This window comes from Vidua chalybeata, chromosome 2, assembly GCF_026979565.1.
Source record: "Vidua chalybeata isolate OUT-0048 chromosome 2, bVidCha1 merged haplotype, whole genome shotgun sequence".
Taxonomy (NCBI): Eukaryota; Metazoa; Chordata; class Aves; order Passeriformes; family Viduidae; genus Vidua; species Vidua chalybeata.
The window spans coordinates 48,716,332-48,732,386 of record NC_071531.1 but is presented as its reverse complement, the minus strand read 5'-3'; the positions used below and the strand labels follow the sequence as shown (position 1 = coordinate 48,732,386).

The following is a 16,055-nucleotide window of genomic DNA, read 5'->3' as shown; positions in this document are numbered from 1 at the left end:
TAAATGTTATAGGAAATCACTGGCTTGGATTTTATATAGCTTGGTTTTACAAATATATCATTCTAATTGAACAAGAAACAAAATTTAAAGTAAGAAAAGAAAATATATTATTATTATTGTGTTTGGAGACTAAAGTGTAGGTACAGAAGTCAAAATTTTAAGAAGTCAGAAATTACTTTGGATATCAAGTAAAAATGCAGCTGTCTAAACATCAGAACCCCTTAAGGTCTTCCACATCTTGTGTCCTTTGTGGTATATGAACATAGTTATAGCATTTACCATACGCATTTGTATCATTCTGATATTAGAAATATGATTTCTTTTTTTTTCTTTAAATAATTTAAAATTATATTATTTCTGAAGATTAACTGACTAAATATATTTCCTTAACAGACAATCTTGGACTCCTAATGCAGCATCCACAACCACTGCAGTCACTTCTCCAGTCAAGAAAAAGAGGTATTCATTACCACCACTGCTTGGTTGCCAGAATGTATATAGCACTGTGTTAAACCTCAGTAATGTATCACAATTACATTAAAAAATTACCTTCTTCTTCCTCCAGCATGCTCAAACTCCTCAGCAAGCTTCAAGAATTAAACTTTTACATCCTCTATCTTTTTCCATGGGATTTACAACTTTTATCTCTGTACAGCCAGTTTTATGAGCCTGGTGGACATGGCAGAATGGATGTTAACACTTGGCTGCAGCCCTTAACTCAGCTGGTGTACTCATTTTCAGTTTTAAAGCATTGTAGCTCACTGTAATTGTGAAATCTCTGATGCCAAACTTGACCCTGTGCTGTTGCAGTGCATATGAATCACACAGTTTTCTTAATGATACAGAGCTACCTTTAAAAATCTGGATTTCAGATAACATTATCTAGGCAAGAATAAAAACAGGGTGTAGAACTAAACACATTTTAAATTTAAAATGTACTGCTGGTGATAGCCATAATTTTCTGCATCCTTCTCAGCTGCAAATTCTGTTCATTCATGATTTTCTATTTTATATTTAATGCATAAAAATGTGATCAGTAGAATAATGAATGTAGAAATGAAAATGTCATTGCATTTATATTAACAGACCTGTTTAGTGGAAGTTTATGCTGTTTTCAGTCCAGTAGTTCTCTTCAGGTTCTTGGAAGATATGGAAGGCCATCAATGAATTGCGCTGCTTCTGGTGTAATTGTTTTTACCTTACAAACAATTGCTGGATTGATAGTTACGAGGGTAAAAACTGAACTGAAAGTGCTTGTGCTGTTTATGTGACCTCTAATAGCCTGATTGTGTTTCTTCTGTTGATACTTGACACTCTGTGCATTTTATCTGGTTGTCCTTTCCATGAATGATCCATTTATTTGTACCACTCAGATTGCAGGAAAAAACCACCTAGAGACACAGAACATTTTTCACAATAAATGAAATTACTGTACTATTTCCTATTCCATTCAGTTTTCTGCAAATATGGTCTAAAAAGTATCAACATGCAGTCTTTGAAAATACTGATAATTTAAGAAAATTTCCAGGTATTTTTACATCACTTCTATTCTAACATTCACAGTATGCTGTTCAGGCCCAGAGCATTAAACTAATACTGAAAAAATTATTTATTAAAATTTACAGGCAATCTTGGATGCCTCCCCCAGTTTTGAGTAGTAAGACTTCGACAGAAAAAGTGGAAAGCAAAGGGTGCGTATCAGTGATTGCTGCTTATTTCCTAACTCTTGGCTAGAGCTCATTTTGGGAGCAAGAAAGCCAGGGCAGTTCTTTGGTGGACTGAGCTCGATGCTGAAGATGCCATGCAAAGAGAAAGCATCACATTCCTAAGTACTTGTTTGGGCTCTTGGCAGCCTGATGTCCAGCTTGACTGGGGCCTGAGCATATGAAGTGCCAGCAACCTGAGGTTACGTGAGTGATCCCAAAATTTTTCTATCATGCTTGCAATTCTTTCTTCACTGTTTCAGTTTGGACTATTCCAATTAATTCTTCTCAAGGCAAATGTGTTATGGAGAGACTGGCCATATGGGCAAGGATTTGTTGGTACCATTTGGATTCACAGTCAGGGGCTCACCCTTGCCCCTTTTGGGTATCAGTGTGAACAAAACCTCAAAATCTATTAATCTCCTATCACCAAAGTATCCAAGAAGAATCAGACTAAAGTTACTTGCAGATAAATGTTTGATGTTTATTTCTGAAGTTGTGGTTGTTTTCTGGCAGAATAGAAAGAGAACAGGGAATGTTTCTTGTGCTTTTATCTAAAAGCAGAATTTGAATGGTTTAAAATATTAATAAATAAACCTTCATGATATTTTTTTCTTGTGTCCACTATTTTCTGCAGCATGGCCTTCTGCTTCCCTGGTTTTAACCTGGGGAACTTCCAATATGAGTCTCATGTGCAGCAATGATGGAAATTAAATGAAACAGAAATGAATGGATACACTGTGATATTAGATATAAATCTTGGTAGATTATTGCCCTGGGAGTTTATGGAATGTCTGGCACTGGAAAACTTAAAACCAAGTTTAGCAATTATTTTTAATCTTATTCTGTGTTTACTACCCTTTATCTTTTTGGCCAAGATTCAGTCACTCTCCACCCAACAGAAAGATGGCTCAAAGATGTTAAAGTTTCTTTGAAGTCCGTCCTTACTAGATGTTCTCAATGTGCCAACTGAGAAGAATTTATCTGGCTTCATTTCAATATTTTGCTAAGATCATGGTAATTTTGAAAGCATAGGATAATGCCCTATATGGCATCCACCCAGCTTCCAATAGCAAGCTGGAATTCCTGTGTTCTTCTCAACACTAATTATCCAGTTACTCCTCCAGTCTCACAGTTCAGAGAAGGCTCAAACCAGGCATATTCTTTCTGAAGCTTTCATGACCCTTCCTGGATCCTCTAACAATGCTGCCATCACAAACAGCTGATAAAAAAAAGTGATGGGCATTTAATGATTACTTGGTTCAGCTTTTAAAAGTGCTTTGAAGATGTGAAAGCTATTTCAAGTTGTGAATATTATAATAAGTAAAAATAGTTATCAAAGGAAAGCCTTTTACTTGCCTGTGAGTTTCAGGAAATAAAGTGCCATGCATAGATGCTAATGAGCAGAGTTTCTAAAGGTGACTCTCAGTCTTAAAGACTGAGCAAAGAGCGATGTCAGCTATGTCTTTTCTTCACATTTGAGATTGGCTGACTGCTCTGCTATCCTCAGGAAGGGAGTCCAGCCATCATGGATATTATGTGGGTTTTCTTGGTCAGGGTTATTTATATTCCTTTGGTATTCTGAGATGTTCTAGACTTTTATAGTTATACGTGATATATGAACTTCCAGAGTTCTTTGCCTCAGTTCCAGCTGATTAAACACACTTTATAGAACACTTGAAAGTAATTGCAGTTGGAGCTAAGACTATAAGCAGCTCACTGTATTTGAGTTTTATGGTTGTGGATTGTGTGCTAAAAACAAAACACTATTAATCAAAGTGATTAACTGGAGAATGTTAATTGAAGAATGATTGTCTTAGTGACATAAAGAATATGGCTGGAATTTAGTATTATGCTACTTGAGTTAAACATATATTCTACATTAAAAAAAATATCTTGGAAGGAAGGAAAAGTAAAAGTAATTGCTATTGATTGATCTAAATTTTGCAAAGTGCTTCAATACTAGCATTTTGCTACTTGGTTTCTGAAATGTTTACTCTTTTCTTTCTCTAGAACCACTTCAGAAAATTCAGAGGCTCCAACAACGTATGTCTTACTTTGCTTCATAGTAGATTTAGAAATGTAACACGCTCTTTTGCATAAACCTCAATTATTATTTTACATTTATTTATAATACAAACACTGTATAATTTACCTGGGAGGATTCCTCTGTAGTCGATGTTGCAGAAGTGCATGAAGAAGACTTCCTTCCCTGCAGAAATGCAATTATTTGCATATAGTTTAGAATAGTTCACTGGATATTTACTCAAATTTAGAAAACATTAAATGGCATAAAACATTAAAAACTGCTTTGCTGTTTTAGTTCCACAGTCATATATGTTGCTAATGCAAATACTCTTTTATATGCAACTGCTGCTCTAAAGTCAGTGAAAGAGAGTGTGAGTTATGCAAAGAAAAAGAAACTATTAAAGAGCAGTTAAGCAATGTGAATAAAAAGAAAGTTAAATCAAGAAGCTCTGCACATGCAAAGGCTTGTAATAGAAGGCATTAAGATGAATTGATGCAAAGTACTCTAAACCTGAGTGTCTGCAAAGGTTGCTCTAATTTTAGAAAATAAATTTATTAAATTAATTCATTAATTAAATGTCCTTTTCACATGGTCTAAATTAAGAAAAAAATACTTAACCAGCCTGCAACTTCATGATTTTAATTAAGACAGCTCTGCAACTTGTAATGGTTTAGTTGCCATACTAATAGAAAAATACTCTAAAGAAGGAGGTAACCCTTATTAACTCTGCCACCTTCTCCTTTTCTTATAATTACTCATAATCTTATGATCCCTGTAGCGACCAATTTGATTGTTCACATAAATAAAAATATGAAAGTGTAAATGTTTATTTATTTAGCTTTTAAAAAATCGGTACTTTTCTAGTTAAATAAAAGTTTTGTCTTTACTAAATAAGATATATTAGGTAGAAGAAAAGATTTTTCAAGTTTTTTTGCTACTAAAATAATTTTTGAACAGTAAAGAAACTCCACTTTATTACTATATCCATACTAGCAAAATAGCTAGTCTAGGGATATTAGTTTTTCAAAAGGCTCAGTGGATGTGGCAATCTAGTGAACTAAAGCATTACATTTCTTTTTTTAATAAATGTATAATTCTTTATACACACACACATATATATATAAATATATATTTAAAGAAAAAAAATTAAAGACAATGTGAACTCATAGTAGGTACACCTCAAAAAAATATAGTATCTACAATGATAAATCATTTAACTGATAAAATATGTTTTCAAATATCTTCTTGTGCCTTAAGTATGTTTTCACCATTCTTATTGCAGGGCTGCCCCTTCATTAGACCAGGTGACCCCTCAGAAATTAGAGACTGATGTGGACGATCAAGCTACAGCAAGGTAACATAAACAGTATAATCAAACCAGTGTTTTCATAAGCATTGATTATTGGGATATTACGTACTCAATTTGCTTTATTTCTATATTTGATAGCTTCTTTGGACATGGTGTATGATTAATGCAGCATTTAAACAGTCCTAACCATTAGCCTAGAAGTCCAAACTCTGAGTTCCCTCTCATTGACTTGCTAGGTTATAGCTGTTTAATTTTTTAATCTTCCAGTCTGTCCAGCCTGCATCCTAAAAAGCAGCATGTTTTTTAAGTTGCTGCAAATGTTTGGAAACAGAAAAATTGTATGGATTATATGGATTATATGTATGGATTATTCAATGTATTTTCTTTGCTCTTCAGACATTATGGAAGAGGTAGTAACTATACTTTACTATGTATATACAAACACCCCAACTTGTGCACTGTGGTGTAAACATTTTGAATAGTAAAAACCCAACATATACCCTTTAGGGTGACAAAATTAGCATGTCTCAACAGATGGACTTGCTTTTGAGGGATGAGTTAGATGGCATATCAACTAATCTTTGAAAGTCTGCAGAATACCATAAAAATTGTTGGTGGAAAAGACACAGACTTTATTTTTTTTTTCTTACGTTTTTAAACTAAAATTTCAGCAAATTATAAGGTTCTGGACTGATAGAGATGTTATATTTTTCAATGCAGTCAGCAATAACTGCCCCATCCCTGGAAGTATTACAGGCTGGGTTGGATGGGGCTCTAAGCAACCTGGTCTAGTGGAAGATGCCCAAGCCTAAGGGAAGGAGATTGGAACAGGATGATTTTTAAGGTTCCTTTCAACCCGAGGATATTCTATGATTCTATAAATCTATAAACATGCAAAAAATTTTACTCTGTGACCTTGACCAGAGTAAAATGCCTGAATATGCAATTATAAAATGAATTAAATTAGAAGGAGATTTCTAGATACGCACTGAGAATTACAATAGCTCATTTGCAGTTTTTATGTGGAAATATTAAATGGTGTAAACATTAAAATTAATTTAAATTATTTAATTTTATTAATAAAATACAATTTTATGAGATCTGAAGCTACAGTTGATACTATTTTGAATCCTGTTCCCCTCTCCCAAAGTCCTGAAAATGTAAAACCAGTACAAAATGACTAAGAAGGCATCCCAAAGATGTCTGACAGTGTAATCCCTAGGAAAAGGAAAAAAAAAACAAACCAATGTTTCAGTGAAGCATTTTCCTGTCAACAAATGTGGGATATATTAGAGAATTAAATATGCCTAGTATGAACTAGGGAAGTCACAGCCATTCTTCACATCTAAGGGCTTGTTAAGGTCTGACTTAATCCTCACCCTCAATCAGTTCACATTCATCATCCCCTGGTTGCTCTCATTACCATCCCAAGCTCTGTATGCCTGTCCCTTCATTGGTGAAGAGCTGGAAGAATATTTTACTGGTCTACAAGTTTCTATGGCAACACTGCACTGCTATTTGTGTCAGTATATAAACTGTAAGTAGTCTGTAATCTTAGTGGGCAAAATTCAGCCCTCTCTACTGCTGCAATAATTCCTTTACATTTGGCTGGTGCTTCAGATATCATCCATCTGCTACTGATAGGTTAGCTTCACAAAACAACAGATTTTTGTTACATTTTTGCTAGTCAAAAAATGCATTAACTAGCAGGCAGCAAAAGTTCCCCTTTTTAAAGATGTCACATAAATACTACATTTTTGGCAAAAATGGTTGTGTCACACAGGGCAAGTAAACAGTTAAATGAAGAGTATATATAGTAATATCAATTTGTACTAGAATACTGTTTTAATTTACATCCTTTAGCTACCTATATTTTTACTTGGAATAGAAAGATTTTCAAATCATGCTTTTTACATCAGACTTAATTGATTAATTGTCTGTCATTCAGGATTCTGATTGGGATGTTAAAGGAATAAGGAATTAATTTCGATATAAAATAAGTGGCAATTGGCTTTCTAACGAACTGTTCAGTGATACAAGGAAAATCTTTCAGAAGGGATTTACCTGAAAAGGATGTCAGATACTCTCTTCTGGCTAAAATTGTAAAAAAAAAAGCAATTATTGCATTGTTTTTAAGGACGACAGACCTGGCATCCATCTTAAAACACTGTGTGTGTGTGTGTGTGTGTGTGTGTATAAAATATATACATATACACATCTCACATCTGAAGGCATGGATTTATGGACCTTCACCTGTTGGATATGATTAAGAGAATGGGCATCTCATGACTAGCTAGGGGCATCTATAGATACTCTAGGCAGCATAAGTAGGCTAGAACACAGAAGAAGTGATGATTACTGCCTAAAAATTGTGCATATTTCAGAGCATAACAGGTCAAATCAGGTCTCTTGGTATCTCACAAATGCAGCAGGAGATGTGCACTACACTGGATATGTACAGAGACATTTTTCTGATTTCCTCAATGGGCCTGTTATTCATGGCTTACCACATCCTTTTTGTGCTTTTTTCCACAGCAGTGAAGATGCACGATTCTCACTCTGCCTTTTTCCTTTCCATAATTGCATAAACCATTAAATTCAGGTGTTTAAAAACTGGCATTTTTTAAAGAACAATGTTCTCTAGAAAACCATGTTAAACCATTTCAGACATTCTGAGGGTGTTTAACACAGCTTTAGTCAGTCTTTCAATAATGATTACAGTTAGGATACAAAAAAAAAATAAATCTGTGTTTCTATAAAAAGGCTTTTATAATGGGCTTCACATGTATTGAACTACATATCATTACAGAAAGTAATGGTGTTTGGCACAGTGAGGCACTTTTACCAGGGCATACAAAGTTATTACCACCAAAGAATGCAGAATAATCAAAAGGTTATATTTCCATAAGTTCATAAACTGTAGAACTAATTAATTTGTCTTTTATTTTTCATAGATATATCAGAATTAATTAATCTTGGACATACCTGAGGAAAAGCTTTGAGGTGATAGTAACATGGGCTATACAAGAGATTAGAGAGAGATCTCACTCAGCTCTTAAAGCACCTGTAGTGAGATTGTCTGCTAGCAGGGAAAGCTATTAGTTTGTAGGGGCAAAGGGCATATTGCAGAAACCCTTACATAAAGATACCTTTTTGGTCTGCCAGCTACAGAAGTTGTCTTGAAGAAAATATTTCAGCTGTTTATTTGTAAGTATGTGGGTGAGAGAGGCAATTTCTAGGGAACAGAAACAGGGGACTAGAATAAAATTTTCTGGCATAATTAAGAGAATCCTATATTCTTGCTCCTGTACAAGTTTCTTCCCTAGTGTACAGGATAACTCACTATTATTACTCCTCTCAGGTAGTAGAAAATTCAGACAATGCTGTAAATCTGTGTGTACTGTGCTCCTTGTTAAGGATATTCCTATTTTACCCAAGATGTGTTCCCAGTTCTCATTGCAATAGATTGTGAAAGAAGAACACATTAATTACCTGTGCTTAAACTAACTCTTGTAGTAAGGACTCACATTGCTGTGTCTATCAACAACTGGGAACTTTTAAAAGTAGAAAAAAGATAGGTTGCAGGGGTTCTATTAAAAAACAAAATAGTGAATTGTTATTGACTTGGAATTTTCCAAACCAATGGAATTAAAACCATGGATGTCAGGTCTCCTAAACGAACATTTATTGACGAAACCTTTCTTGGTTTTTTTTGAGCTGTGTAAAGCTCAGAATTGAAAGAACATGTAGGTGTATCATTGGCTAATTATGTGTTCTCATTAGATTGATATCCCTGGAAGTGTTCAAGGCTAGGTTGGATGGAGCTCTGAGCAACCTGGCCTAGTGAAATGTGTCCCTGCCCATGGCACGGGGGTTGGAACTGGATGGTCTTTTAGGTCCAACCCAAACCATTCTGTGAGTCTGTAAGATATGCAATTCCAAAGAGACACAAGAAATATTCAAAAGGCTTAGGTTGGACTAAGGTTTAGATGGCCAAAATTTAAAGGCATGGCTCCTACATGAGTAATTCCTGTATGACTTTTCCTTTGGGATGTCTTTTATTTGCTTTGACTTTTTAGCTAGACCATCTAGAGACCTCTAAAATGTTCTGGAGGACACCTGTGTCCCTCAAAAGTTGTTGGAAGCAAGGACACTGAAACAGAACTCACATAAGCACTCCCATAATTCACTAGCTTGCTTTTGTTACAATGACAATTGTTTCTTTATGGTAAAATGAAGTCGCTTTACACTTTCCAATCTGTTTTTGATAATACAAATCAATACAGTAATTATACATAATATACAATAATTTTTTTTTTTTTTTTTTTTTTTTTTTTTTTTTTTTTTGCATTTCAGCAGAAGGTCCTTCCAAGTCACAGGCTCCTTCTGTCTCTCAATTCTGATAGATTTGGCATTCACTGTAACAGTGGTTTGCAGCTTTTCTGCATGTTGATACAAATGATTCACTGTTGCACAGCTTCTATGAAGAGATGCAAGCCCCTTATTCCTAAATGAAAATTTAATACAGTGTTTACAGGGTAATACATATCCTTCCAGAAAAACGGAATAAGTTGTCTTTTTCCAGTGATCTTTCCCACTCTATCTCCTATAAAACATTCTAATCAATGGCTTCTTCCTCTATATATAACTCCAAAATCCTCTGGGCTAAGCATTACACTTGTTTTGACACATTATAAATTGGTTTTCACAGCTGACTGCAGTCATCTTCTGTCCCCTAATTCTCAGCTGTTGAAAGGTCTGAGTGAGGGCTTCTGGCACTGATTAGTGAGCATAGCAATGTGAAAGGAAATGCACCCTCCTCCAGGATAAATGCCAATCTTCTCTCAAAAAGTTCCTTTATTCATCCTCAGTTATACTTGACAAAAGCTGATGGACAGGGATTTACAGGGACAGTAAAGCAGCCATAACAGAGGATCAAAATTCAGCCGGGCCCATGATCCTAAACTTTACAGTCAGTAAGATGGCTGACTTGTTTAATATACTCTAGACCAACTCTTTTATTTCAGCATTGGAAGGCCCACTTGGCAATTGGTTGTTTTTGTCTTCTACTATGCTGATATGACTAATTCAAAAATGTCCTTATGCTTTTAGCCAGACTTTCTCATTGCGTTCTTTTCCTATCATGTCAGAAGAAGAAGCTGTTGACCAGAATGTGTTGTAGGTCAACAGGGAGAGATCACTGGGGAAGGGACATCAGATGCAACTTGTTTGGTATCACATTTAAACATATTATATATATTTTATTATATCATATATTAGAAATAGGGAGTCATCTCAGTAGTTTTTATAATTCTGTTCAGGGCTTTTAATCAGAAAACAGATGCAGATCTATTTAAAATACTGTGCGTGATTCCTTTAATAAAGTTGCCTCTGGATTGCTCATGTTTATGTCAATGATGACAGAGTGACGAAATTCAAAACCTCACTGAGTATCCCTGGATTTGACATCAAGTGCCGCAATCATTAAAGGCATTCCAACAAGTCTGAAATATGCATGGTCCTTCAGTTTTCTAGTCCATAGAATAATAAAATATTGATGCTACACCAACAGTATGTCAACTGTTGGTGTAGCAGCAAAGATGGATGATAAAATTCTAGGCAATAAGGCAAGAATGTCTTCAAGAATTAGAAAACATTTGGAACTAAATAGAGGCTCAGGATTTTTACAGGTTAGGTAAGTATTCACTAAATAATGTGAGAGTCATGGGCTTGTACTCTGCTTCCTGATCCTTGAGGTTCAAGAGCTTAGCTGGGATCTGTTTAAAATTTTGTTTTTCACTCCCACATGTCTATGATCAACTTCAATTCCACCTCAGCATTAAGGACAGTCTATTTGCATTGATGCTTTCTTCATTGCCTTCAGAATTTTAAAATACAAATATTATAATTTGATTTTCATTGCTTTCACTAAAGAATAACACCACTAAAGCTTTTTTGTAAGTGAGATTCATGTTTCCTGACTGAAACTTCATCTGCATGTTTTCAAGATTAAAAAAAAAACCCAAGAAATCAGAAAGAACTGTGAGATGTGCTTGAATGTGTGCATCAGATTAATTTATGTTTTTCTTTTTGATGGTGACCAGTTACACCAAAATTTCAGAACTACTATCTGAAATAAGTGAGATTCACAAGCACAGATTACAGAGCAGGACTAAAAAGTATTATATTATCTATCTCAAGTGAAGTGAGTTAGAAATCAAATGCAGAGCAAAATGTAGACAATTCAATTTTTCTAACTTTTTGATACAGAGCATAAAAGGAAAAAAAAAATCACACTTTGCAATTACATATTACCTTAATTTTTCAGCTTTTAAAGACTGCTTACAGAAAATGTCCATAGATCTTTTATACATTTAATCAAGGAAGGCATGAGATAGCTAACATTACTAGAATCAGGTAAAGTAAACCACACTTGTTCCACAAAGAAGGAACATTTGCTGGTATTGATATAGGATCAGAGGTATTAAGCTTTTGAAATTTAACTGATTTCTCTAGAGTTTGTCACATAAGCCTTACAAAATTTCTGCTTGTGTCTGAGAGGCATAGGGATCCAAGATATGGCAGAACAGGAGTCCTGGATAAACTGAACCATACATTTTGCATGCAGCCTGCCTTGGCAGCTTTTTTAAAACCTACTTTACTTATGCTCTTTGCTAGTCTTTTATTCTGCTGGACTGTCTTCATTAGTTGTCAGATTTCTAATCCCATTTTACACAAGCAGCTAGAGGCAAAATAGCAGAGAGCAGCAGCAAATTTCATGGCTAACAAGTCTATAGTATAAGGCTCACAGCATCCCAGCTGCACTTGAGTTTTCCTCTTCTTCAGGGCAGGGCTTTCTTTAGATTCACAGTGCTATTTTGTGCATTTTTCTGCAAAGATGTCATTAAAGGCAGAATAGGCTGTTTTTTTTTTTTTTTTCAGGAGGTGGTCACTTACAAACAGAAAAGTAAATGAATCAAGAGGATTGTCTTCCATACTTTAACAATAATGACAAGCATACCTAGGTCTTAATCCCAATCTTAATGTTTCTATTTTATAATAAATTAGTTTGTTTTCTTCAGTACTTGAGAGCCTTTTGCACAGTATGCAGTACAAATCCTCTGTACTGTCATTCCAAGTATTGTTATGTAGAATACAAAAATGAATATTAGTTATCCTGAGTTAGGTGCTCCTAAAGACTTCCAGCCATGTCCTGAGTCTTTATTAAAATATTTCATTCTATTAAAGTTGTGAGCAATCTATATATTCTCCTCCTGGCAGGCTTTCTGACCTACCTCATCTTCATCCATTTCAAAAACACTCACCCTAGGCAGAATGTTCACAGGGATTTAGTGGCTGTCTCAGAAAATACTGTACTTGGAGGTGGCATATTTTGGAATGACCTATGAAAAATGTCAACATCTATTACAAGCCACGTACCGTATTTGAAATATATTCCCCCTAGTTTGTCTAAACTGCTTTGTATAGAAGTTTTATGCTGTTTTCCATCATCATCTATGTTTTAAAAAGTTGTTGACAAATGTAAGAAGTATGAATTCAGTTCAGCCACCCTTGGACACAAAAATCGTATATATTTTCAAGCGCAAATTATATTTGCAACTGGAAATCCTTCTCCACAGCACCCCTTCACTGCATTTGATACTCTGATATTCAAGGAGCTTTTTTAATGTATGAATATAGTTTAGTCTTTTTCTACTTTAATACTTGTCTTCTCTTTTAGAAGTATTAAAAAAGATGTAAGTTATATTGCTGATTTTTAACGCAGTAACAACTCTCAAATGAAACCTTACCTGAAATTCTGTTTAGGTTATGTAATGCAGATCTACTCTAATTTTTAATGTGAGGCTGGATTATGTTCTAATATCAGCACTGGTTGATAGTGCTGTGTGCTAATGCTAAAGTAAATGTAGCTTTGCTAACAAAGAGAGATTTAAAAAGTCAGCAAAAGTATGCCCTGAGCACAATCAGATAAATTCTGAGTTATACCCCATGTCCTACAGCTTGTTCTACCTTACATTTTGTCCTTTTTATAAATAACAGCTCTTTAATTTCAGTTGCTAACAACCTGAAATATGCTTGAACCAGTAGCTTATAGTTGTGTATCCTATGACCTCTACTTTGCAATAAGCCAGCCATCTCAAGGCAAAGAATTTGCAGGACATCAGTCCTTTCCTTGCAAGGACTGCAGTCCTTGCTGCAGTCATGTCAAGATGTTTCCTGGGGCTGAAAGTTTGAGAAGTGTACAATAAATTAATATCTTCCAAGGTTCTCTTTTACAGAACTTTTCTTTCGTAGGAGCCATAATGTGTAGCTGAACAGGTCAGTCTGCTTGTATTTTTGTGCTGCAATCCTCAGCAGCAACTGTTTCTGTTCACTTATTAGGACCTTTCAGCGTTGGTGTTCTATGAATTAGCCTGTAGATGACAAGGAGTGCACATGTAGCCTCACCTAGATAGCAAGTAAAATCTTCCTTGCAAGCCAGTCAGTGCACTGGGATACCCAAAGCACTGACAAGAGCAGAATAATGTGAAAGGAAGTAACAAAATGCAGTCACCTACAAAGTCATGATGATTTAAAGATTACAGAAGGGAAATAACTCATCTATCCTTCGAGTGGCACCAAAGATTAATGTGGGCTACTACTTGCATTTCTGAAGGAATAAGTCTTAAATTATTGGAAATATCTTTCCTCCATTATTTCCAAACAGGCAGTAAGCCAAGTTTGAACTATTTTAGATAAATGTCATTCTTTTTTTGAAAACTCTGTGCAAAGTGAACAGAGCGATTTAAGGTAAAGAATTGTGAAGTTATGTGGGAAGAGTGTTAAAATACATGTGAAAACTTAAAAAGAACATGTCTTAGAGCCAGAATCATTCCTGCTCATCTGAAAGGAATTTCTTGCCCCCCTTTTGACAGAAAGTTACTACCTACAAGAACAGATATATGGGTGATGCAACTTCCCAGTGTTCTAAAATACATTTCTATAGCATTATTCATGCAATTATGTAGTATTTGATAGAATAATACTGAGATATTTTAACATTTCTTACAAAGATTAACACGGAAAGTTCTAGTATTTGGGTGTTGTTGTGGAAGCATATTTTATCTGCATTGTATTGGAATGTTTTTATAGGAAGGCTTCTTCAGTTAAGGTATCTAATTCTGAAAGAAGAACCCACAGCAATTATTAAAACTATTAAATTGAAAATCATAAAAAAGTGAATAGAATATTTTACATCTACACCACAAATAAAAATTTCAAACATGTCTGTATTACTGAGTTAAATCTCATTGGAAGCACACTGGGATTTGGTTCTGCAAATGCTTACATGCTTTTGACAATCAGACACAGGAGGCTGCAGACACAGTGGCCTGCAGGGCACAGCTTTGCTACTGTCACAGCTTTTCCATTGCCCCACGCTGGGAAAGGCAGCAGAAGTCAGCAGAAAGGTTACTGGTAACTGTGCTGAGTAAACTGCACATAATCCTGTGATTGCAATCAGAATGAACAGGAGCCTTAAATCTGCTTCCTATGTTTTGGGTGAATATACAGTACTGAGGCTGATATATGTGCAGATTACACAGCACATAAAAATCATAATTGAGATTGCTGCAACTTCAAACCTGTAGTAGACTTTAAAGAAGACTTAAAGTGAATATTTAAAATACTTCTAAGAACAGAAAGACATGAAGGATGCAAGAGACAAGAATAACAATGCATATTTACTCAAGCCAGACATATGCACAGCTGAGTTTGTTTTTTTTTTTTTTTTTTAATAGAAGTTGTGAAAATATAAGTTAAGTAACTACTTGAGCTCTTATTTACACTTACTATAATTTTAGTGTTGCTATCTTCACATAGTGAGGAAGCAATTTGCCATCCAGTTCACCAAGGAAAGGATATTTTTAGATAACTGCAAGGCTTCAGTTTCTGAAGGAATACTCTGAAATGTGTTAAGTCTGTCACAATATAAAGAGATTTTCCACAAGTATATAGTTTATTAGTGACTGGTATGGAATTCTAGCTAAATAGCAGTCGACTCTCCTTGCACTGAACTGTTTAATTCCTAAACAAATGGAGATCTTGACAATCTTATCAAAGGCAGCCCCAAATCTCACAAATATGAGCAAGACGAAACCTGAAAAGGCTACCTATATGTTCCATGGAGATGTTGTTTCATGACAGAACAGGTCAGAATGAAAAGTCAGTATAGAAACATATGGAACATTGCTGTCTGCCAGGTTATATAACAGGTCCTATAGAAGGTCATATCATCAAAGGCATCATTCTTTCCCTATTGCTTTCTTTTGAGGAGTAAAATTATAATTTTTTTGTAGTGAGCTAATGTTACTAGATGACAGCCTTTTAGGTAAAGCTGCTGGATAATTTCCAAGTAGAGGCGTTTGCCTTTTGAAAATGCATTTTCACAGAAATGAAGTATTTTACAGAAATGTTAATGCCAGTGCAATACTTTGAAGGAAAATAAAGGTACTCAAAGCAACAGTCCATGTTTTGCCATGATACTACAAAAAGTTTCATTCAAAAAGTATAGAATACATTAATTTACATTTCTATTTTTAATAGTTTTGTTACATTAATATATGTTCAATATTAGTATATTGAAAAAGGGAAAATAATTAACCAATAAGATATAATTCAAGGAAGATTTTTTTCTTTATATCAGATAGTAATGATAAATGACATTCTATCCCTGTGTGGAAGTGCAAGAATCAGTGGATGTAACCAGATCTTGGCACCCCTCAGTTTAAATATGACATTTCTTGTGAGAGGTGAGAGTTTACTTGGGAAGGAGCTGCTCTAGATAGCCTATCAAATAGACAAAAGGACTTTTTTTGTTTTTTTTTTATTTAGACAGAAAGACTTAATCCATAATTACTTTTTAGGCAAGATATGATTCACACACATATCGGGAGTTCTTGGTTGATTGTACTACTTGCTAAAGATTTTTTTCTTGTATCATAGCATGTTTGAG

At 34.8% G+C, this 16,055-nt stretch overlaps 1 protein-coding gene and 1 long non-coding RNA gene across 3 annotated transcripts in view; one reads left to right on the top strand and one right to left on the bottom strand.

The window, feature by feature from the left end:
- Window positions 1–1,129, bottom strand: part of LOC128784494 (uncharacterized) — a 4,982-nt gene extending 3,853 nt beyond the window's left edge. Inside the window, exon 1 of the long non-coding RNA XR_008429504.1 lies at window positions 1,089–1,129. This is a non-coding gene — a long non-coding RNA (uncharacterized LOC128784494). The remainder of the gene's footprint in view (window positions 1–1,088) is intronic.
- SCEL (sciellin) overlaps window positions 1–16,055 on the top strand; it is a 69,015-nt gene that overhangs the window by 38,394 nt on the left and 14,566 nt on the right. For both annotated transcript variants that reach the window (XM_053936136.1, XM_053936137.1), the window contains 4 exons: window positions 394–459; window positions 1,626–1,691; window positions 3,717–3,749; window positions 5,015–5,086. In XM_053936136.1, coding sequence (XP_053792111.1) covers window positions 394–459; window positions 1,626–1,691; window positions 3,717–3,749; window positions 5,015–5,086 — 237 coding nt within the window. The remainder of the gene's footprint in view (window positions 1–393; window positions 460–1,625; window positions 1,692–3,716; window positions 3,750–5,014; window positions 5,087–16,055) is intronic.